Below are 23,436 nucleotides of genomic sequence, written 5' to 3'. Positions count from 1 at the left end.
ATGATTGAGGTGCTAACAATATGATAGCGCAGAGATGCAGTGGCAATGTGGCATGTAAATCTTCAAGTGCTTATTTTTTCAAGTATGGAATTTGACTTCGTACTTGACAAAAAAAATAATAATAATAAATAAATAAATAAAGAGGTGGCTGCTACTTCTAACTTGTTCTGTTGTTTTCTCACACAAGTCACACCTAGCTTGTCCTTGAAGAAGTTAACTTAATTAATTCTTAATCAAATTAAAATATTTTTAATCTATTAAATTAAAAATATTTTAAAAGTCATAAAGCCTAATGAGAGGAGAAAGCGAACTAGGGTCCGTTGGGTGTATAACTAGTCCAGCGGCCCACTAAAAATCAACGCGTGAAACCACGTCTTATACATCAGTTGGGTCGACGCTCCACGAGTCCACGACCCTTATTTGTGGAATTCTTCTTTTTTTTTTTTCTTTTTTTTTTAATAATTGTTAGCTCGTCCGCCAGAGATTGCATGCTCCAAGAGTCAAGACCCTTACGTTGCATTACTCCGCCTTTACTGGGCCAGAGGCCATGGATTTGTGGCCCATTAGAAAAATCAACGCACTATAAATAGAACACCCTCTTCTACTTAACAACCCTAGAGAAATTCGACCGTTGGGTTTCACGCTCCCTTGTTCATACTGAGGGATTTCAGAAAGACCATTACAGTTACAACTCTCTGGCCTGCTTTCCGATGGAAGATGCCAAGACGGCGACGAATTTCGGAGAGCGGACTCCGGCCGTGAAAGTGGGAAGGAAGCGGTCCTTGCGCGAGGATCTCGCTACGCTCTCTCTGAATCTGACCGCCACGAAGGTGTCGGAGCAGCCGAGTTCCTCGTCTCCGTCTCCGTCTCCGCCTCCGACTCCCTTCATCCGCAAGAAGCGCCGCTGTCACAGATCAAGCGCTCCCACCACCGGAGAGTCTTTTTCTAGTCTTTTGGCTTGCGAATTGGGTGGTCCGATCCAGTTAGGGTTCGGTTTTGACGCAAATTGTCTCGCCCAACCAGCATAGAGTCATCTTCTGTCATTATCACCTGGTTCAAAACTGTTCAGAGTCAAATTGTAATTTTCTTTTCTCTCAACATCCGTATTTCCGATTCCGATGAGCTCGCCGATAAGGCTTGGAGGTTCTTGTACGAAAATGCCCCTCGATGGCTTCATAATGTCTAAAGTAGTAAAGTGCCACTTGCTCGGCTCGGGACGTTTTTTTATTTTATTTTTTCCTTTTTTCTTTTTTTCATGTGTCTATTGTGACCTGTATATATGATCACCATGTGAACATTTATGAATTTAGAAGAGTTTTTGTTAATTATCTCCTGCATCTTTAGCACGACATAGCTTGACCTTCTTTTATTGGGACCAGAAAATGGGCAAGCATGATGCCACCTACAAATTACATATATATTCTATTCCTATACATATTCTCCAAGGCAAATTACACAATCCAAAAGCATGTTATTAAACTAAACTCCGCAAAAATGTTACCTATTAAAAATGTGATATGCAATGTACCAAATTTCAATCGATCTAAACATTTATTACGCTCACTAACGAAGAAGTAGAAGAAAAAAACTCTACTCTTGCATAACTCAAAAGGAAAACCAAGCAAGACATTTTGCACAACTTGATCTTCGGAAGAATAGAAAATAATAAAATTTTCTTTCAAATTGAATCTGATCATTCAAAGTCTATTAAACTGACATATGTCTTTAATACATGTAAGAATCATGTATCATTGCTTATTCTAAAAGATTAAGTTGATTAAAAAAATAATGAATTTAATCATTTAATCAATATTGTAATGTTTCAAAGAAAAACTCCAAAAGAGTTAAAAAGGAAAAGAAAAAAAATAACATCCAGCTACTCCGTCTAAATGCAATGTCGATGCCACAGTGACTCAGAAGATTGGGCAGTGGTGGGCGAGCCTAAGTAAATTGATTATAGAGAGGGCATCAACAGCAAGAAAAGCCCATAATGCCAACTCCTTCAGGAAACCTTTTCTTTATGGGCATAAGGCGTCATCACCGGCCATGGGGCAGCACCAGCAACTCCCCTATAAGGTAGGGGAGGTGGTGTTGCAAATCTTGCCAATTCCACCCATTCCAAAGCGCACGATGATGCCCATTTCTTCAGCGTTGGAGGTGGATTTTTGAACCGAATCTGCAACTGGCCGGAATTCATTGTGTGATGAAGAAGGCTTGTATTGGCATTAATTAGGGATATATATGGAGAAGAGGGGGGGAGAGAGAGAGAGTGCATGTTGATCATCCAAACATGTACATAAATGGTTTGGGATTAATTTGGTTGAGCTTGGTGGGGAGAGTAGTGGTGTTTTAATATTATATCGGTCTTGAAAGAGCTAGCATTTATTCCAACTCTCTCCTTGTACGTAAAGGTAGGAATAAAATTAAAGGTAAGAGGCAAAGATATGTACCAGTTCCAAGTAAATTTTTTAGGTTATCCAAAAGTGAAGAGTAGGCAAAGAATGAAGATTGGGGAAATAGAAAAAGATTCAAAATGCTAATTAGGAGCAATTACGTTACTTCAAACTCAATCAGTTGTGAACTACGCCTTATGAAGTGGAGGTCACTAGTTCGAATCTCCATTCTCTTGTGTGAACTTGTCAAAAAAAAAAAGGGCATGGAACCAATTAATTAATTATGATAACTTGATGACAACTTTATTCTATGATCCAAACCTATAACTATAAGTCATATATGATGCGAGGGTTTAAGATCCCTTAAATTTTAAAGAAATAGTAGATTCTTAAATTATGTAATTTTGGTCATTTTTAAGCATCGAAACGCTTGAAAAATGTCACATATAATGTAATATATATGTTCCAGTTGAGAATTAAGTATTTTTTTTATCAGGTTCTTGCTCTCAAAGCTTTAAGCTAAAAATTGTCTTTTGATCTTAAGAAGAAGAAGCGCCTCTACAAAAATGAAGATAAAGCTTTTTGGGAGGAAAATTCTTTTTGGTTACCTCGATGACATGTCACATTTTTAATGGGTAGCAATTTTTCAAATGTTTCAATGCCTAAAAACGAAATTTATAATTTGAAAGAAATTTTAGAGGATCTTGATCCTTTGGAGAGATCGTGCTATATAGAATGATGATTATGATAAACAGTTAGAGTTAAGAGTGAGCTTAAAGATTTCTAACGGAAGATCCTAATAGAAGTAGAGGTGTTAATCCAGGTTCGCATGTCAGGTTTGGATTGTGTTAAGAGAATGATTTATATCATTTTTCCTTCACATTTGAGATATGAGAAAAACAACTTTTGTGTCTAGCTAACAACAGAACGAACCAATTTGAGTTTCGATTCATTTGCGTTTCATATATCCTAGCTATTAACTTGGGTGAATTATATATTGATTTGGTTGCCACCCTAGTTATTTTGGATAAATTGACTCCTGTCATCAGGTTTTTATTCTAAACATGTTTCATTTAATGGAGTACATAAGTTGAAAATATGTGTATCGTATTCACTAAGGTAAAAAAAAAAAAAGGTCGTATCATATATGCATGGCAAGAGGGTATGACACAAAGAGAAGCTTGAATACTTCGTTTAATTTTCAAACTATAAATAAATAAAATTACTTAAAAAAGAAAGCTAATAAACATATAAAAAGACACATCTATAATCCTAGATTGTATTGTATTTATAATGATAAAAGAGAGAGTTGTGTTTACAAGAATATCTAATAGAAACCTATCACTATACAATTGTCTAATACAAGATGAATAAGAGGTAAGATAAAGTTTAGAGTTCTATTAGGAGTAGTCTTCTTCTTGGTTGATACTTTTAGAAGACCAGATAGAGTTGTATCATAAGTGGTCTTCTATTTCAGTTTGGTGTTGTTCAACATTATGCGATCTAATATGATCCACACAAATATTTCTTATATTTCCATACAATAATGTCAAGTACATATAATATCATATACAATTGTCTAATACAAGATGAATAAGAGGTAAAATAGAATTTAATTCGTGCCCATTCCACGGTGGATGATGATGATGGCCATCTCCTGTTATAACATGCTGGAGGAAAGAAAGGAAAGGAATGCATAAAAAAGAATGAAAGATAGGGAAAGCAGAAAGAATGGTGAAAAGGTTAAGAGACGAACTTTATTTTAATTAATTAGTTTAATTTATATATCTAAGTCTTCTTAGTTAATTAGATTTATTATTACTATTTAGTTTATGTTTTGTTTAGCTTTCAAGAGTCCAGGGTATTTTTAGCAATGCAATAGTGTACGTTGTCCTAAATTATATTAACATGTAAAAAATAAATTAATTAAAAAAAAAAAAAAGATAAGGTTGTCCAGTCACTTTCAAAATAATTTTCACTTGCAAAGAAAATATAAAAATTGTTTGGCGTTTCGACGTACGTACGTGTACATATCTGTCATATATATATATATATACAAGGAAAACAATGTACGTAACTGAGGTCGGTTGGTTTATAAATTAGTAATCATATTTTCACTGTAATCCTTAGGCTCAGATGTTCAAATAATTAAGGAATTAATGACGTAATTACTTTTTCCATGCAGAATATTTGATATACGGTATACCTGACCCAAAAGAACTGAAACACTATATCTCGATCGGATTCATCTTCTACTTCTGATGGGTTTTGCTCTCCTACTTCTAGACTTCTAGTGGAGTTAGTAACCTCCTCTCTTATATAATTGGCATGCATGCTCTTTCTATTCTTTCAAACAGCAAATAAGAAGACAATATTTCTTCTTGCCGTACGTGTTCGAGATAGAGAGAGATTTTGAGCAAACCCCTTTCAAATATCCCTACTTTGCGCAATGATAAAAGAGCAAAAGATAAAACTTCCGCCTGATCTCATTACCCACATATTTTCACTGCTGCCCATCAATTCTCTGCTGCGTTTTCAGTGTGTTTCGAAGTCATGCTTAGCTCTAATCACTGACCCATATCTCATCAACATGAGCCTCGACACTAGCAGAGAGCGTAGTCTCATTGTTGAGACATCTTCACGCCATCGGCCAAAAGATTACTACTTGGTAAACTTTTCCGATGAGAATCGGCTCGGCGAGTCTACGAAGATCTACCCGCCATTCCATTTTCAAAAAAACCTCAACCAAACCTCAATGATAGGCTGTTGCAACATGTTAGTTTGCATCTTCAAATCTGCATATTTGGATCCATATGGTTATTATGGATCCAAATATGATAATAAAATTGTGATTTGGAATCCATCAATCAAGAAAAACAAGAAATTGCCCAATGAGCCTCATCTAGACTATGATAAGCACAACCAACTCATAACAACATTAGGGTATAACCCAGTCGAACTCAATTTAGCATTCGGGTTTGACCCAGTCAACAATGATTACAAGGTTTTGAAGATTGTATTTGCGAGAGTTGTGAAAGCTGATAATTGGGGGCTTGAGCCTCCATGGACCGCTGAAATTATGGAGCCCTTAGAAATTATGGTATATAGTCTGAAAGCACATTCTTGGAAAAGAGTAGAAGATCAATGGCCTTACAAGGAGGAGTCATTTATTTGGTCGGGGCCGGCTTTCTCCAACGGTGCTTTCTATTGGTTGGTTAATAGTGCACTTGGATCAACCACCCTTCTCACATTCGATCTCACTACTGAGAAATTTGGATTGCAAACGTTTCCGTTCGAATCGTATTTTAATGTGACTTTGGAGGTTTTGGGAGGATTGCTATGTGTTTCTAAGAATACTCATGAGGGTGTTGAAGTTTGGATGATGGAATACGGGGTAACAAGCAATTGGAGTCGGCTTTATACGGTGCCTATGACTTTCCCCTACCACCGATCACTAGCTTTTTCAGAAGACGGTGAAAAGATTCTAATGGAAGACAACTCTAGGGAGCTCTTTTGGTTTCACATAGAAAAGAAGACATGGTACAAGATTATTGAGAATGCTAGGTGTCCTATTTTCAATATGAATTGGACAGCGCCTTATGTAGAAAGCATCCTTCTCATAGATGGTGATAGTGACAATTGAATTCGATGATGTATTAATGATCTTTCGATTATATATTTCCCCTTATGCATACAACAATCCTTGTAGTCCATAATGGATAAAGGAGGGATGATATGCAATTACGTACAATTTTATTTTTGTAGCAATTTTCCTTTTTGGCATAATGTAATTTAATTACATTCAATTTTAGTAAATTTATTTTTTGCAACAATTTTCTTTTGATATTATATATTGATATAAGATTACTTGTTTCTCCACGATTTATATTTATTCTTCATCTTCAATGTCTAAAATGTATTTGAGAAGTTTTAGAACACTAAAACACTGTCTCCAAAGGTAATTTAATCGACTGAAATCACACTTAATATCACGCCTAATAAAACAGAAGTTACTAAAATAAATAAATAACACCGAAAACACTCTCTAGCTCTTAAATAACGAGAAACAAAAAAGGGAGCGAAGAAAGACTCTTCAAGAAACGAGACCGCCTAAAGCCTAAAACCCTAGTTAGGGCCAATTTCAGTATTTCACATTCAGAAACGGGAAGAGAAGCAAACAGCTATGGCGTGCAACGCATCAAGCTGCCAGTCCAATTGCTACAGAGACGAAGAACAAGCACGAGAAGAAGCAGTAGATAGCTCAACCAATCCAGTTGCTGATGACAATAATCAGAATCAGAATGTGTGCGTCAAGTGCAAGTCCAACGAGCCCATGTCCGCCACCGGCGGCGACGATGGCCGCTTCTGCGCCGACTGCTTCCGGAGCAACCTCTACGGAAAGTTCAGGCTCTCCGTCACCTCCTACGCCATGATTTCTCCCACCGATAACGTCCTTGTCGCCTTCTCTGGTGGCACTTCCTCCAGGTCCCCCCCTCTCTCTCTAAAATTTAAACTAAAACAATTGCGTCTTTGAATGAAAGCAATAATGGTCGGTGATTTGTTTGGAAAGAAAATGTTATGATAAAATTCATGTACTTGATATTCGAACAAAATTACTTATTTGAGTTGAATTTTTCTTTGCTTTTGCTTTTTGATTTTTGGAATTTTAGCGTTTGATTTTGAAAAGAAAAATATGGGAAGCTATAAATGTATTTGTCCTAGGCCCTAAGCAATTATGGACAATTCTTCTCACAAAGAGACTTTTCAATGAGAATTCGTACCCGTTTGGATTTACTTAGACTATCTAAATAAACAGGAATCGCAAGAAGTGAATTTACAATTTATAATTTAACTTACAAGATGCAGTCAAATAGTATGAACTTTCACCTGATTTAATCAAGTTGTGGATCAGTCTCTTTGGGTTTATAGCTAGACTATCTATTCTGGTACTGAGGCTCTCTTTTAGTTTCTTGCCCTCTCAATTATCTGTGATGGAAAAAAAAAATCTTCAAAAAGGTTTCATACTGGAAGTTTCTGTGTCATAAAACTCGGGATGATCTTACAGCATGTAAATTCATCTTCTAAAGCATATTTTTCTTTTGGGTTTCAGGGTGGCTCTACAGTTTGTGCATGAGATGCAAAATAAGTCCCAGAAGAATTTTGATGCAAGTAGAGATCGGTCTTTACCGGTGTTTGGTGTTGGAGTTGCGTTTATTGATGAAAGCTCCATTGTCCCAGTTCCTTCTCATGAAATTGACAAAGCAATTCAAGAAATCAGATTGCTTGTGTCCAATCTAGCCCCACCAAGAAAGGAGTTGCATGTGGTTCCAATTGAAAATATCTGCTCTTCTAATTCCAGTGACGGGAGGGACAGATTGAAAAGTCTACTAGATGTTGTTAGTGATGCCACTGGAAAAGAGGATCTTTTGCTACATCTACGGATGTTGTCCTTGCAAAAGGTTCACTTCTAGATATCTCATCCACAAGCATATTAGAAAGGGAAGGAGAGTTGACTCATCCAATATTTTTTGTCTATGGTGCAGATTGCATCTGAAAATGGATACAACAGGCTTGTACTAGGATCATGCACATCAAGGATTGCTTGCCATGTTATTTCAGCCACTGTAAAGGTTTGTTTTAGATACTCTTCTGCTTATTTGTCATTTCTCTTGAAAATTAAGATGGATGATTTACTTTCTATGATGGATATTTCTTATTTTGGTGAATGGGAACACTTTCATATGTTACTATATAGGTAATCAAACAATAGGGTAATTATGATTTCGACATGGGCTGTCTCTGATTCAAAGTAAACCATGATATTTTAAATTGCATGTCTTTGTAGTCATTATAATTGTAAACAAGATCAGGTACTTTATTAGTTGCTAACCACTCATCACCGGTGCCCCTCAGTTATTCTTTTCTACTTGAAGCGGGAAGGGTGTTTCATGTGGACAGCTAATCAAATAATGTTCTATAAACTGCAGAGAAAATTATCACTTCAGGGATTATTAACCACATAGCTGTAATTAAAGAATTCTTTTGAGCATTTATGAGATTGTATAATTATGAATATGCAGCATCCTGTAGGATCTCTTTAAGGGCTTCCTTTCCTAAATTTTCCACTGGTAAAATAGCTTGCAAACTAATTATAAGTCGTAATGCCATATGAGACCAATTAAAGACCTGGCTAACTTACTGGTACTTGAATAACACATTCTTTTCTCACCGTTGATATATGACTACTTGAGTTTAGTGTGGCTTATAAGATGCATTTTTCATTTTTCTATCAGACTTGGATTCGAATTCAAATTGCAATTATTTCCACTTTCATCTTGTCTACAGTTGCAGTGGTGATTGATAACCTGCCAACTGTGTTTTTCAGTATTTTTCAACGTCAACTAAACTTTTAGGAAATAAATTCACTTTTCATTGGCACATCTCGGAGGGCACATTTATGAGGATTCGTTGCAAGAACCACCTTTGAAATTAATTTTTATATAGAAGTGATGTAAATATAATGCCTTCTTTCCAAGGAAATGATGTAATGCATTGTTTTGAAACTCTTCAATTGGCTTTTCTTTTTGTCGACTGTTTTCAGGAAGACCGCATCATCATATTTTAATTTGCTTTGCTTTTGCATCAAATATCAATTGGATAGAAAAAAAAAATCTGAATCTTTAGTAAGCACTAATTAAATTTTCAGTTCATTTAGAAGATACAGGTCAATGTCGGAAGGCAACTTGTGCTGTTATAAATTTTTAATTACGTTTTCTTCTAACAGGGTCAAGGATATTCCTTGCCTGCAGATATGCAATATGTTGATGCAAGGTGGGAGACCCCGGTAGTGCTTCCGCTTCGCGACTGTCTTGCACAAGAGCTCAACATTCTTTGCCAACTTGATGGGTTTGTAATTCATGCCTTTTTCTATTTTCTTTGTAATCTTCTGCCTTTACAGTTTGTTCTGTATATCATTATAATTGAAATCATCGATTTATATTAGCTCTGCATATTTATATGTATTTCAGTTCTATTGCTCTTATATTTGTATTTAATAGAATAATACAAGCGCACGCGCACAAACACACATCAAATAGGAGTTTTGATAAATCTAGTCTTCTTTTTTTTGATATGAGTAAATTTTAGTCTTTTATTAATTGATGATTTTCACCTCATCTTGACAGGGCAGTCTAAAGACTGTGGAGTTGCTTAAAGGTTCTTGCGCTGGTATCAATGGCTTGGTATCATCATTTGTGACACTATTGCAGGTAGATACTAGGTCTTGGATATCTCTTATTCCTTTTATTGGTAGGCTGAATTATCTGTTAGTGTGTCTTTAACGGAAACTCACAGGAAGATTAACGCCTTGTTACTAGTTGAAGTGCATTGTTCCTGTGTCCTTTGCCACAGTGGAGAGGAGTCTATGGGTATAGAGAGGCTACCCCGCTATAACATTCGGTGTTGTCTTAGGACCAATAAAAAGATTGTATGCTTAAACATAACAGATGACGTCATTTGAAAAGTAGGTATTCAAAGTTTGGCTTTAGAGGTTATAAACTTATATGGATAACTTGCTTAAGTTAAGCACTATTTGCATGTATATAACTTTTTCACCTTTGAAAACGAACACCTTTTGAGCCTGTTAGAAATATAAATATGGCCAGCCACTCTACCTCTTGTTTTTTTTTTTTTTTAATTAGCAAAGTCTTTTATAAAACCTTTTGCTTTCAGGAAGAAAATCCTTCTCGAGAGTGCACGATTGTGAGAACAGCTGGAAAGCTTACTCCATTCCATTTCAACAGGATTCCCGAGAACAATGACTCTAACCTCCTTTCGGCAACCCGAAGGCGTCAGAAGAGATATAATCTCAAGCCTAATGAATCGATATCCTCAGAGTCATTCTGTCCTATCTGTAATAGCCCACTCAACAAATCTGACTTACTAAGGTTGAGTAATCTGGGGAGTTGCCAAACAAGTTCTGAAAGTTTTGGTGCTGCCTGCTGTTCAAGTTGTCGCTTTCAGATACTTCCGAATGATCCATCATCAATGGAGAACTTCTATACGCTTTTACCCCAGCCATTGATTGCCAGAGCAAAGCATAGCAGCTATGGAAATCTCAGTTTGCTTAGGTGAGAATTTTCATTTACATTAGCACTAACTATTTTAGATCTTTTTGGGGATAACTTGTGTCGAAGTCGTTGGTACCTTCATAAGAACATTGAAACCTCACATTAGGCACTATGTTGTGACTAATGGATGGATAGATAGACAAATAGGTATAGATATGCTATGTGAAAAATAAAAGAATAATTTAGGATACTTAGATGAGTTGGAGCAGATTTAATACTGCGTTAAAGCAATTGAAAATATCAAGAAGAAATATTGGAGCTTATTGTATCTTGATGTTTTTAACTGCAACACTTGAGAAGATGAGGAAAGAAAGTTCTAAAATTGGATCATTCATAATTATCAGATAACAATTTATGAAGATTGAATTTTTTAATGGAGGCAATCCAGTTATTGGTCTGCTACAGAATGGGCATTACTTGTCTGCACTTTTGTGCAGTGATCATATGCAAAGACATTTGCCAAATTTGGTGGTCTTCTGCCCTACAAATCTTTGTTACTTAGTTTGTATCCTACTCATTGCATTGTTATGGTAACTTGTAACAAGGCGCCTTGTACCAATTCAAGGAGCATAAAATTGGTGGCATGAGCGCCCAAAATTTATGAGCACAACATGACTTTAAATTTTGAAAAAAAAAAAAACAAAACAAAACTGTAGAGGTCCATATGAAATCACTCTATGGGGTTTAAACGGTGAACAATGACATAGAGGCTAATGATCACGTCATATTCAATAACATTTTCACACTTGTACATGTCTTTGAATCAGCACCATATAAGTTCGCCAGATAAATTGAAAGCACATCTGGAAAAAAAGAAAAAAAAGGTGTGGTTGCGGGTGGCCGAAGCACCCCCAATGACCTTTGGGGTTGGCTCGACCACCCTCTTTGGTTATGGTGGTGGTTTGGCCACCCCAAGCACTTCTCTTTTTTTCCTTTCCTTTTCATTTTTTATTTGTTTTCTGATGTGGCATTTTGAAAATGACATGGTGAAAATAATTGGTGCTGTAAAATGACATGTACATGTGTCAAAATGTTATTGGGCATGACATGGCCATTAGCCTACCTGTTATTACTCACCTAGAAGATCTAACAGAGGAAGTGATTTGATAATGATGCACACCTTAAGGAGTGATTTGATATGTTTTAAACTAATGGAGTAATAATTTGATAAAAGGTCAAACTACACAGATTTCTACAGTATTTTCCCTTGGACCTTTTTCTATATGGAATATATCAGGCATCACCGTACCTCTTTAAAGTTTTAACCCTTTTTTTTTGTGATAATTGTTCTTTTCAGAGAGCAGATACAAGATTGCTTGGTTTCAGACAGTGAAGATGAAAGCTGAATTGACTTGTTCACTCTTTGGATCCTCAATTTTTGAAACACATAATTCATTGTTTGGTGTTGAGGTGCTACGACATATTGCTCAGTTGGACCGTTCCAAAAGATGGCTTTAACTGCAGCAACACTCGAACAATGATCTGAAAGTAAGTGCTGGCATCAATTAGCTTTTCTATAGTCAAGGTGAATCCAAACTTAGGATTTAAATCATGTTTATGAAGTTTGGAATTGGAAAGATATTAATGGTTGGTTGCAATGCTTACTAGTTTCCAACCTATATAATCCTTTGTGATTGAAAGAGAAATATTTTTGTGATATAATTTAAATAAAAAAATTTTGTCAATAAAAGATTGTTGTTTCTTGGCTTAAGCATGGCATTGATGCATTTCTTCTTCATAAAAAGCCCAGTGGGGATTCTGGTGAATATTTGGGGTAACATGGTGAGTCTTAGCAGTCCATACTGCTAATTTATTAGGTTTAGATACATATACATACCACAGTACCATTTCCTATTAATAGATGTCTTTCTTCATAGAAACTTATTTGGGAGGACCATGAACCTTCCTTGAAGATGGACGTATTTTTAGAGTAGTAACTCTAAGATCTTCATCTCCGCCCCCATTTTCATTCTTGTCATCTTCATCACCTTCTTCTTCACTGTCTCCGTCTTCATTATCTCCATCATCACCATCTTCATCACAATCGTCTTCTGTACGCTCTCCATCTTCATCATCTCCATCATGATCTTCTTTATTGCGTTCTTGATCTTCACCGCATTCACGATCACTGTCTTCGTCATTCTCTCCATCGTAAAGGCCCATTACGATTAACACCTGTTCCATGTCCAAACTTTCCTACTTTCTCTTCACCTTCATTTTCTAGCCTTCTGCTGCTTTGTGCGTCCACCACAAGCTGATTGCCAATTTTTTCTTTCCCCCTGCTTTTGAAACTACTTTTTTGGCATTAGCTTCTAGACATAGAAAGAAGATCGATCCAACAGCAATTAAAACTAAAGAGATCTTTTACCGAGAGATGTGTACTAAAATGGTATGGAGCTTATTCATTGGAGATGATGAAAACAATTAATTAAAAAAAATGCTATAATCTCATGGTAAAAAAAATTGATAACTATAGCATTTCTCATTTTTATATTTGTCAATTTAATAAATTATTAAATTGGAGGAATTCTTCCAACCTAATTTGGAGAAAACGTTATCCCTCTAAAAATGCAATTTCCTTGCTATCTGCTGGCCATGGGAAAATGAGCCAATAATGCTTATCATATAAAATCAAGAATTAACTTAAAAGATAAGGAAAAGTCGACATACCACCTCAAATTACCACTCAATTGATAACGTTTATCTTAAACTTTTAATTGTAACAATGTCTTCTCAAATTATCAAAAATTATCAATGTTCCCCTTAATGATGAAATTACCCTTAGTAAAATAAAAACAAAAAATACTAAAACGTCTAGAAAAAGCCTAATAATAATAATTAAAAACAAAAAAAATCCAAAGGGTGGCAAATTAAAAAAAAAAAATCCTTTGTATAAAAAAAAAAAAATTCGATTTTTTTGTTATAAAAAATGATTTTTTTTTTTTTTTGGTTTTATAACTTTTTAAAATAAAAAATTTCTGTTTTAAAAGAATTAATAATTTTCGTTTTCTAAAAAAAAAAAAATTAAAAATGTTTCTTTTAATTAAAAAATTCTGTTTAAAAATAATTTTTTTTTTTTTTAAAAAAAAAAATCGTTCTTTTCAAATTATTTTTTATTTTATTTTATTTTTTGAATTTATAGATCTATTTTTGTCTTATTAAGAAATACGTAAGGGCATTTTTATCTTTTTGCTAGCCTTAAGGGTGGGATATTGACAATGTTTTGATAGTTTGAGAGGACATTGTCACAATTAAAAATTTTGGAGAGATATTGTCAATTGGGTGGTAATTTGAAAGGAAGTATCTGGACTTTAACTAAAAGATTTTAAATGCTAATGTAGTAATGTGGAAGGCACACTAGAATAATATAATGTCATTGATTAATCCAATAATCTTAAATACTGAAGTGGGAGGAACACTAGATATATGGTGGGCATATCAGATTTGCATAATAACAATTTGGATTAGTGCATAAGGTGGTAAATAATTCAATACTATTAGGAGAATGCTAGGTGCTCAACTAGTGTTCTCTTACTATCCTTATAGTCCTATGTGGATATTATTTAAAAAAACAAAAAAGAAAGTTGTTCTTATTTCTCACTTGATTTTTAGAAAGTAATATCCACATAAGACCAGAAGAACACTAAGAGATTACCTAGTATTTTCCATACTATTAACCGTTAATATTGATCTAGGACCAATCCTTTACCGATATGAGCATATTTTATGGAGCGGCCACCGATCAAAGACTTTTTTGGTGTGATATGTCACATACATTTAGTCTATTTTATTAACCAACTTAAAATTCACAAAGTTTTAGAGTGTCATATAGAAATCACATATTTATTTCACAATGTTAACATGGTAGTTCTAACCAAACCTTTTGATCGGTTCTTATTAAAAATAAACACCCAAGAGTTGATTAAAACCGACAGGCCAACACTGTAGAATAATTATAGGATAAAAATATGGTTTCTAACATTACTCGTTGTAAATTAGGTAATACCTGCCTCATACCATAAAAACCATTTGAGGGTTCATTTATACAGGGAAAAGGTTTTAGCCACCCCATAACAATTATAAATAACAGTTGTTATACTTTTTTAACAAAGTTTTCTTTCATATTTAGTTTGACGAATTCAAAAGAAAACTTTGTCTTTTTTTTTTGGGAAAAATTACAGTTTTCCCCCCCAAAGTTGTCAGCGATTTGCAATTCCGCCTTTAAAGTTTTAATTTTTGCAATCCACCCCCCTAAAGTTTCAATTTTTTTCAATTCAGGCATTGTCAATCAAAGCCGCTTTGACTGACGGAATAGTGATCCCGTGCAACGCACGTGATCACTTTATGCGGTTTAGTGCCCAAAATACCCCCATCAACATTCCCACCCTCACTTTATGCGGTTTAGTGCTCAAAATACCCCCCCTGCCCCTCTGTATCGACTTAAACCACCTCTTCGTGGGAGCCCCTATTGCTGATGGTCTATGTGCTGGGTGGTTTCAGGTGCTCGTCAGTCTCGAGATTGGAGAAGATTCAGATGGCTGGTGGTAGGTCCCATCGTGCGGTTTTTGGTGTGGCCCTGAAGTAGGATGAGCTTGGTGGAAATGTAAGATTTGCTGCTGAGCCCCGGATTTCCATTTGATGTTGTTGTGATCAGAGTTGACACCATAACTGAATCTCTTCGCCCTAAATACTCAACAAAAATTTCAGAATCCTCTGCCCAACACCTGAAAAATATTTAGAGATTTATTAGTAAGCTTAAACCAGATTTTCATAAACCAAATCTGATTATTTGTTTCGATTGGAATCGGATAAAATCTAGCTTGAAAGGTTTCAGATCGATATTGAACCAAAAAGAATCATGGCAGGATGTGATTAAATTCTGGTATCAAAATCTCAAAATTTTAGAGAAAATGATCGAACGGAGAGAGAGGGGGGAACAGGGATGGGGCATTTTGGGAAAAAAAAGTCCAAGAGTGATCACGTGCGTCGCACGTGATCACTGTTCCGCCAGTCAAAGCGGCTTTGACTGACGGAATGCCTGAATTGAAAAAAATTGAAACTTTAGGGGGGTGGATTGCAAAAATTGAAACTTTGGAGGCGGAATTGTAAATCGATGACAACTTTGGGGGGGTAAACTGTAATTTTCCCTTTTTTTTATATATATATATATCCCTTGAATTCCACCAATTTTTAAATTATTCATTTCATAAAATATATATATATAAAATAAAATAAAATAAAGTCCCAATGTAACATATGCATTGACGTACCCATAAATAATTAGTAGAAGCCCACTCTATCACTCCTACTACATGGCAATAATCGTAGAGTCACAAGTCTTCCATGTGACATGCATCTAAAGAACCATTTCCAGAGAACCTTCAACCTTCCATTGAAAGAAACACATTCCCAAAATCAAGTAGACTCCTCATTTCCTAAACGAATAACGCTACACTTATTTCAACTTCTTTATACAATTTTTCTACACTCATAGGTGACTTTTAAAACAACCATTGAATATGAGATGAATCTTTATTGAATTTTGATCCAATAGTTTTAAATTGGTTTTAAAACTAAGTAATAATATCAAAAATATTCGAGGAAAGAAAATTTCTGATGAGATCAATGGCTCTCGCTAATAAAGCATGATCATGGCAATATCTTTTCTTATCACAGGCTTGTACAATATGAATCTACCAAAGCTTCTCGAGCTAAGAATGAAATTAATGTTAGACCACATAGATTTTTTTTTTGATGAGTACGTTAGACCACATAGATGAATGCACGGAACTTGTATTATGGCCATTTGAATAGGTTTCAGTGATGCTTCCCAGTGGAAAGGATTCCAAGTTTGGTTTAGATTGGTTGTTAACCTTTATCCAACCGGGAACATAACCAACACTGTCTTGCCACCTGCACTTCCTTTTCTTAATCAACTCTTACACCAAAAACATAATCAATCGTCTGTTTGGTAGATGAGATTTTAGAATGGATGGAGAAGAAGGAAACTATGAGGGAGGGGGGATTGAAATTTTATCCTATTTGGTATAAGAGAATTGAGGGACAATGAGTAGGAGAATGAGATGGGCATAAGTGGAGAGATACCACATTCTCCGATATCCTTTTGCATTGGTTTTTAGGAAGGAAATGCTGGCAAATTGATCCTATATATTCTTTCTTTCCTTCCAAAACAAATTGAAATAGCATTTCATGTGATTTGTATATCCTTTGAAAAAAGAAAAAGAAAAAAGCATTACATACGAGTTATAGCTGATAAGAGAATCACCCATACATCAAGGGATTTGAGAAAAGAATTCTTCCAGCTGACCTTCGTTTGCCAGCACACCAAGCTTCTGGGTGAAGACCGCATTGATCGAGTCGCTTCCTGCATTTGTCATGACATCTGCAGCACAGATCTCATTGTACTCATTCAAGTTGTGCACAGCTCCATCTGCACGAGCAGATACAGGAAAAGCGAAAAAGAAAGCCTCGTCATAAAGCCTAGCCATGGAATCTCATATTTAGAACCTGATCAATCTCTTAGGGAATTCAATATTACCTCAAAAGCTATATAAATAAGTATGACATACCACCAAAAACAATATGCAAAGACAGTTACTGAGAGGAAATAATATTCACAAAGTGGTATCAGGGAAAATAGCTGATACTTTTTATCTTGATTAATTACAAAGTTTCTCCATATCATCAAATAGATTAAAGGATAGAGCTCCTCCATGCCAGAGCCCATTCATCTTCAGGTCCCACCTCTAAATTAGGCAGGAGTCTGTTCAAAAACTCCTACTACAAAATGTCTCTCTGATGTCAACCCTAAGCACCAACACTCACAACTCTCTCTCTCTCTCACACACACGCACATCAGGTTTCAGGTTTTGACATCTCCCTTTATATTTTTGGAATAGGCAAGTATAGATATAAGCATATAATTATGTACATCTAGTTTACTTAAAAAATTCTCAGTCCCTTCAGTTTAGCTTAAAAGTGTAAAGAAACGTTGCTTTCTCTATTCTAAGAGCTCTTCCAAGGATTTACCTTCAGCAATTATAGGTCCATATGCAGGAGGTTCAGCAGTCCAGTTCCCAGCAGAATCTTTCATATGTCTTCTATCAGATGCAAAGCATTGAAGAAATATTGGAGCATGCACAATCCGGAAAAACCTGATAGCAAAAGCAACAGTTTCTTGCAATCAAATCTTATAATTTCACGCTAGGTTTTAATATTACACTTCATTGATCAACATAAGAATTTAGCTTCCTTGCTCCAAGAATGCAGAAGCAACAGTTTCTTGTGATGAAATCTTATAATTTCACACTAGGTTTTAATATTACACTTCATTGGTCAACATAAGAATATAGTTTCATTGCTCCAAGAATGCAGTCCAGAAATTTTGGGCAATATAGAGATTCAAAACCAATATCAGTCTTTTTAACGATAAAGCGTTGACATACTTGTAAAGAAAGTGCAAAATCATGAACAAGAAATTAAAATAAAAAGGTAATGCAGCAAACTACACATCACCTCCGATACTCAGAAAAGAGCTCAAATGATGGCCGGATAGTTTCTGACACATAGGACGTTAAAGGAGAAGGAAATGGAAGACTTGAATCTAAATCCCACACTAAGTGAGGAGTGTCACCTTCTCTTCTTTTCTGTAAATTATTTGTGGAAACATATCAAATAGTAGTACCATTGATAAAAGCCAGTAAAGGGAATTTAGCTCTCACCTGAATGCAAATCACATGATAATCCCAGAGAACAACCCCATCTGCCCTTTTGCTAGCCTTTTGATGCCACAATGGAATCTACAAAATTTTATTAAAAGTTTATAATAAAGATCAACAAAATGTACCATTCTCAGGAAAACTTCACACAACAAGATTCTTTACCTAAGTAAAATCCACACTGACAGTGATAAAAATAACTATCGACATCTTGAAAGATGGCTACAAAGAGTAATCTAGATCTCACAAAACTAGCATTTTAGTTGCAAGAAAGAAGCTAAGTAATAAGAAAAAGTAAACATCAATACAAAATATGAAACGACCATCAATGCTTTTGTCCAATGAAGTCCATAAATTAATCTAACAAAGTTTGAAGACATTAGCAATTCATGATCATTCCCAAAACTGCAGATTGACCTTGCAGGTATTCCAAGAGTGAAGCGTGCAGCTGGTGGAAGGGAATAACAATTAATAAGCGGTTCCTCACCAATAGCTCCAGACTAGCATTTGGCCTAAGCCTAACATCAAACTATGGATACCCTTCACAATATTTCTTGGACAAGGAATACTTGATGACACCAAGAAACTAGCAAGAAGGAATAACAAGCAGGTGAACTCAATAAAAAATTGTTTCATTAATTGTCCCAAAAGATTATGTTTATAAGAAAGCATGAATAAACATTGTTAAATCATCTAATTAATATTCTAACACTCTTTCACGTGTGGATTCCATGTTAAATCCGCAATTCTCTCTTGAGATTATAGCAAATGGGTTAATTTAATTATTTAATTAATATTACAACCAACATTAATCCCAAGAACCTACCATTATTCATTAAGGCTTTCTGTCAAGTCACATTAAGTAATTATGTATAATATTCGAAGGAGGGAGAAAGCGCAAGTTCAAAACACCATACATGCCTGTTTCTTCTCGTTGGAAATGAAAACAACAAAAAGATCAGATCCCCTCGCATCTGCTATCCCACTGGTGCATAATTTCTTGCAAAGAAAGTACACATTCTCCTCGCTACAAAAAAAAAAAAAAAAAAAATCATAAAAAAATCATAAAAAATCATAAAAAAGAAGAACTCTGATTACTACTCTAATCACAGAAGACGTTCAAGAAATTTCACAAACACTTTGGAGTCAAGTAATTACCAGTAAAAAGGAGTGTGATAGAACTCAGAAATGTCCACCAAACTGCTTCTTTCGGGCGTTGAGGTCGTCATCGCTCTTTTAGCCCCAAATTTCTGTCCCTAAACAAACACTTGCACGTTGCAATCTTCTTCCTCCTCTTCACGCAATCAAAGTCTTGGTTATTTGATCAAACTCAGCTTTACACAATGGCCGCCACGATGTTTTTGTTACGAAAAAGAAAGCCCCAAACAGCATACGACGCCGTTTTTTTGGTTCTCAAAATGCCGTCCGTTTTAATACCCAATAAGCCCAAAACGACATCAATTTACGAAGTTCCCGAACGTCTCCACGCCGCGCACCATTTCCTCTACGTTTTATGTGCTAAAAAAAACGATATCGTTTTGAAGGAGTTCTAGAAACTCAATACTAAAAGGAAACCATCCTACCGAGGACCGGCACCCCACTCTGCGTACCCCCATTCATGGACAATGAACCCAGAAAACCCCACCGACCACCTCTCTGCGACCGCAGAACCAGAGCCAACACGGCGACCCATCTGCGCGAACTGCTCGCGGCCCAGCCCAGTCTGCCTCTGCCAGAGTCTTCCGGCCCGGCCCATCCCAACCAAAACCCAGATCGTGATCGTCCACCACCCCCACGAGGCCCATCACAAGCTCTCCACAGTCCCAGTCCTCACCAAATGCCTCCTCAACTCCACCACCATCGTCACCCGCCGCCTCCGCAACGGCCCCTCCCCTCTCCTCGACCAATCCCTTCCCGCCATCTACCTCTTCCCCCCCACCCCTTCCTCACCCGCCGTCACCCTATCCCAACTCCTTTCCTCCCTAGATCCCCAACGCACCCCTCAGGTCCTGATCGTCTTCGACGGGACCTGGAAGCACGCCAAGGAGATGGTGAGCGCGAGCGAGGGGTTCCTGTCGAGGTTCGCGACTAGGGTTTGCTTGGACTACGACGAGAGCGCGAGTGGTGGGAGCATATACGATTCGGAGTTGATTCTGAGGAAGGAGCCGTGCGGTGGGTGCGTGAGTACTATGGAGGCGGTGGCCAGAGCCCTGAGGGTTCTCGAGCCCAATGGGTCGGAGATTGAGAGCAAACTGATCGAGGTTTTGCGGGAGATGGTGAAATTGCAGGCTCGGTACTTGAAGCCCATGAAGCCCCGGCCCAAGTTGTTGAAGAAGGGCAAGGAGAAAAAGGAGTTGACGGATCAGAGTGAGACTTCGGACCTAACTACGTCGTATTAATTTGCTGTATTGTATTGGTTTGAATTTCTAATGCATTGGTATTGAATTTTTGATAAATTATGGTAGGACTATAATTGTCAACATGCTATTAAGACATTTTACAATTGAAAATATTTGACGTGGAAATAAATGGCTGCTAAAAAACTAAAGGACTATAATTGTGACCAAAATAATATTAAAAAAATATTTTTTTGCATTCTTTCAGCATATTTCACTGACGTGTCATGCTCAATTTACCTTTGAATTATAGTGTTTCTCATAATATTAATAACAGCTACTTACTTTTAGTTTTGGGCTTGGTTACCATAATTTGAAACGATAAATGTTAGACCTATAACAATGAGTAATGTTATATTTCACATTTTCATCCGTTATCTTAGAATAAATCGGGGGATCATTGTCCTTCCGCATAAAGTAAACGTGAGATATAAGTATATAATATTACTTTTTACTCTATAATTATCTTACAATTTATTGACACATATTAGCATGTAATTGGATGATGTTAATTGTTTTTAGTGGCTAGCGTGATTCTAATTACATGGTAACACAAATAAGCAAGTAAGTTGTAAATAATTGTAAAAAAGTTGTATTTATAACAGTACTTTTTGAAACAAAGATATTGGAGGAACAATCTCTACTGGGTCCCATTAGTGAGGGGCTTAAACTAGTGCCCACATGGCCACATTTATGTTTTGAGGACCCATAATTTTTATTTTAGTGACAGTGAGTTGTAAGCATATTTTCCCCTATTTGTAGATTTGATAACTTCCCACATGAGAGAGGGCGTGGGGCATTGTTATGATACCACAAACCACATGATCGGTTCATTTAGTGCTCTTAAAGCTGCCTACCAGACCAAAGTTGCCTTAAAAAATTAAATAAAATAAAAAAATACAATAAAAAATAAAAAAAAAATAAAAAATAAAAAATAAAAAGAGTTCTTGTCTCGGTCATGTTTGTCTGTCATTTTCTTATTTGTGGAAACCTATAGAATATAATTCAATCATAGCTTAATCAATCTGCAACTTTAGAAAGAAAAAAGAAAAAGAAAAAAACTTGATAAAGTGTTGAAGTTTTCTTTTAAATTGGGTGGGAAGAATTTTCTCTAATCCAATCTATGCACTGACATACATTTAGATGGAAAACAAGAACACAAAGGAAAATTGTAAATTGTTTGCAAGATTTGTTTTATAACGTTTGAGGTTGTAAAATTACCATTTATCTTAAATACTTAAATTGATAAAAAATAAAAATAAAAAAAACCTTTAAATAATATTATCAAGTTATTTGAATAGTGATATACTTTATAGTCACTATAAAAACATTATAAATAAGGGTTAATAACTTTTTTGGTACCTGATTTTTAAGGTTTTTTAATTTTTCCCTCTAGATTTTAAAACATAACAAAACTAGTACCTCGGATTTTAGAAAAGACTGAATTACTACCTCCAGTTTGAAAAATTTTATGGAAGTGGCTGGCCACCCCAAGGACCAAAAAGGGGGTGGCCGAAACTACCCCCATGTCCCTTGGGGGTGGCCGAGCCACCCCCAAACCGGCCTTGAGCCACCCCTAAGGTCAAACTGGGGGTGGCCTCAAACTAGAGGTGGTGATTTGGTCTTTTTCAAAATCTGAGGTATAAGTTTTGTCATATTTTAAAACTTAGGGAAAAAAATTAAAAAACCTCAAAACCCATGTACCAAAAAAGTTATTAACCCTATAAATAATCAACTACTATAAATATAGATAGGCATTATGAAATCATTGTAATTTGAGGAACATGTTGGGTTGGCAAACGTTTATACTTTCATGAGCCATGGCCATTTGGAAGCGATAGAGAAGCAAGTCATTTATTTGTTGGTAAAATAGAGAAGAAAGAGTACTTTCCTATATATGTCTACATTTGCTATTTGAGCATTTCATTTTAAAAGTCAAAATTGCCGCGTTGTCAAATGGATTAAAAACTAAACCTTCTCTTTATTCTTCTCTCTTTTAGCAGCCGAAGCCCGACACCTATTTTTCCCTATGATCATTGTGGTTCTATTGTTACCGCCACACCCTACTACCAGTTTACCACTAATTATGATGGCATGACAAATTTTTAACCGTTCATTTAAAAATGAACTATATTAAAGTTATTATACCCCTATACTACAATATCTCAAACCAATCAAATTTGTGTTAGAATGTTCCTTACAAAAGGAATATAAGGACATGCACATCTCTCCCATTTATCATAGTTAAGGTCGGAACAACGTCCGAGCTTAAGTAGGTATTGTTCTCATACAATTTTTTTTTTTTTAAAAAAAAAAAATGTATACAAATTCTTTTAAAATTAACTTTTTACCTCCCTTTTTTATTATTATTAGTTTTTTAATCATTTTAGTTATGTACCCCCAAAATCTAAAAGCACGATTTGAAAAATCGTGATTTCAAAATGCAGTTAATAAAAATATAAATTTTAAAAATGCAATTAAATTTTTAGTAAAAAATCATGGCTTAGTCTTTAAAATCATGTGTTATTAAAGACGCACACATTTACCTACAATTTGAAAACACAAAATTTTTTGGGGTTTCAAAAACACACTTTTAAACTATAAAATCGCAAGAACAAAGTCCTAGCATTATGCAGCGGCAGGTAAACCCTAGATGTTTGTAGCATTAGGGTGCAAACGATGAGTAAGTTACAAACGACTTTTAAAATTATCATTAAATTATTTAATAATGATTTTAATATTACATTAAGAAATATAAAAATAAAATTACAAAAGTGTA

At 35.6% G+C, this 23,436-nt stretch overlaps 4 protein-coding genes across 11 annotated transcripts; 3 read left to right on the top strand and 1 right to left on the bottom strand.

The window, feature by feature from the left end:
• Positions 1–4,842: 4,842 nt before the first annotated feature.
• Positions 4,843–6,036, top strand: LOC132191764 (F-box protein At4g22390-like). The gene has a single exon (XM_059606853.1). It carries the CDS (start codon positions 4,843–4,845, stop codon positions 6,034–6,036), a length of 1,194 nt encoding a protein of 397 aa, XP_059462836.1.
• Positions 6,037–6,467: 431 nt separating this feature from the next.
• LOC132162633 (cytoplasmic tRNA 2-thiolation protein 2) lies at positions 6,468–12,121 on the top strand. 2 transcript variants are annotated; one of them, XM_059572912.1, is made up of 7 exons: positions 6,468–6,878; positions 7,504–7,852; positions 7,937–8,023; positions 9,178–9,299; positions 9,583–9,661; positions 10,125–10,522; positions 11,820–12,121. In XM_059572912.1, exons 1-7 carry the CDS (start codon positions 6,577–6,579, stop codon positions 11,866–11,868), a joined length of 1,386 nt encoding a protein of 461 aa, XP_059428895.1. In that variant the 5' UTR covers positions 6,468–6,576; the 3' UTR covers positions 11,869–12,121. The 2 variants fall into 2 exon arrangements, with proteins under 2 accessions (XP_059428895.1, XP_059428896.1); XM_059572913.1 differs by lacking the exons at positions 9,178–9,299; positions 9,583–9,661.
• A 530-nt stretch (positions 12,122–12,651) lies between these two features.
• LOC132161720 (protein N-terminal glutamine amidohydrolase) lies at positions 12,652–19,512 on the bottom strand. 7 transcript variants are annotated; one of them, XM_059571898.1, is made up of 7 exons: positions 19,420–19,506; positions 19,183–19,288; positions 18,265–18,342; positions 18,059–18,189; positions 17,573–17,697; positions 16,851–16,973; positions 12,652–12,804 (listed from the first exon to the last, which is right to left on the bottom strand). In XM_059571898.1, the coding sequence occupies exons 1-7, from the start codon at positions 19,488–19,490 to the stop codon at positions 12,743–12,745; spliced, it is 696 nt and encodes a 231-aa protein (XP_059427881.1). In that variant the 5' UTR covers positions 19,491–19,506; the 3' UTR covers positions 12,652–12,742. The 7 variants fall into 7 exon arrangements, with proteins under 7 accessions (XP_059427881.1, XP_059427882.1, XP_059427885.1 ...); XM_059571899.1 differs by having other exon boundaries at positions 12,652–12,801; XM_059571902.1 differs by lacking the exon at positions 12,652–12,804 and adding an exon at positions 14,328–15,246 and having other exon boundaries at positions 16,815–16,973.
• A 373-nt stretch (positions 19,513–19,885) lies between these two features.
• On the top strand, positions 19,886–20,725 carry LOC132161719 (tRNA-uridine aminocarboxypropyltransferase A). The gene has a single exon (XM_059571896.1). It carries the CDS (start codon positions 19,887–19,889, stop codon positions 20,658–20,660), a length of 774 nt encoding a protein of 257 aa, XP_059427879.1. The 5' UTR covers position 19,886; the 3' UTR covers positions 20,661–20,725.
• Positions 20,726–23,436: the final 2,711 nt, after the last annotated feature.

This window comes from Corylus avellana, chromosome ca9 (assembly GCF_901000735.1).
Source record: "Corylus avellana chromosome ca9, CavTom2PMs-1.0".
NCBI lineage: Eukaryota > Viridiplantae > Streptophyta > Magnoliopsida > Fagales > Betulaceae > Corylus > Corylus avellana.
The sequence above is the reverse complement of the archived record's forward strand: the minus strand, read 5'-3'. Positions and strand labels throughout refer to the sequence as shown.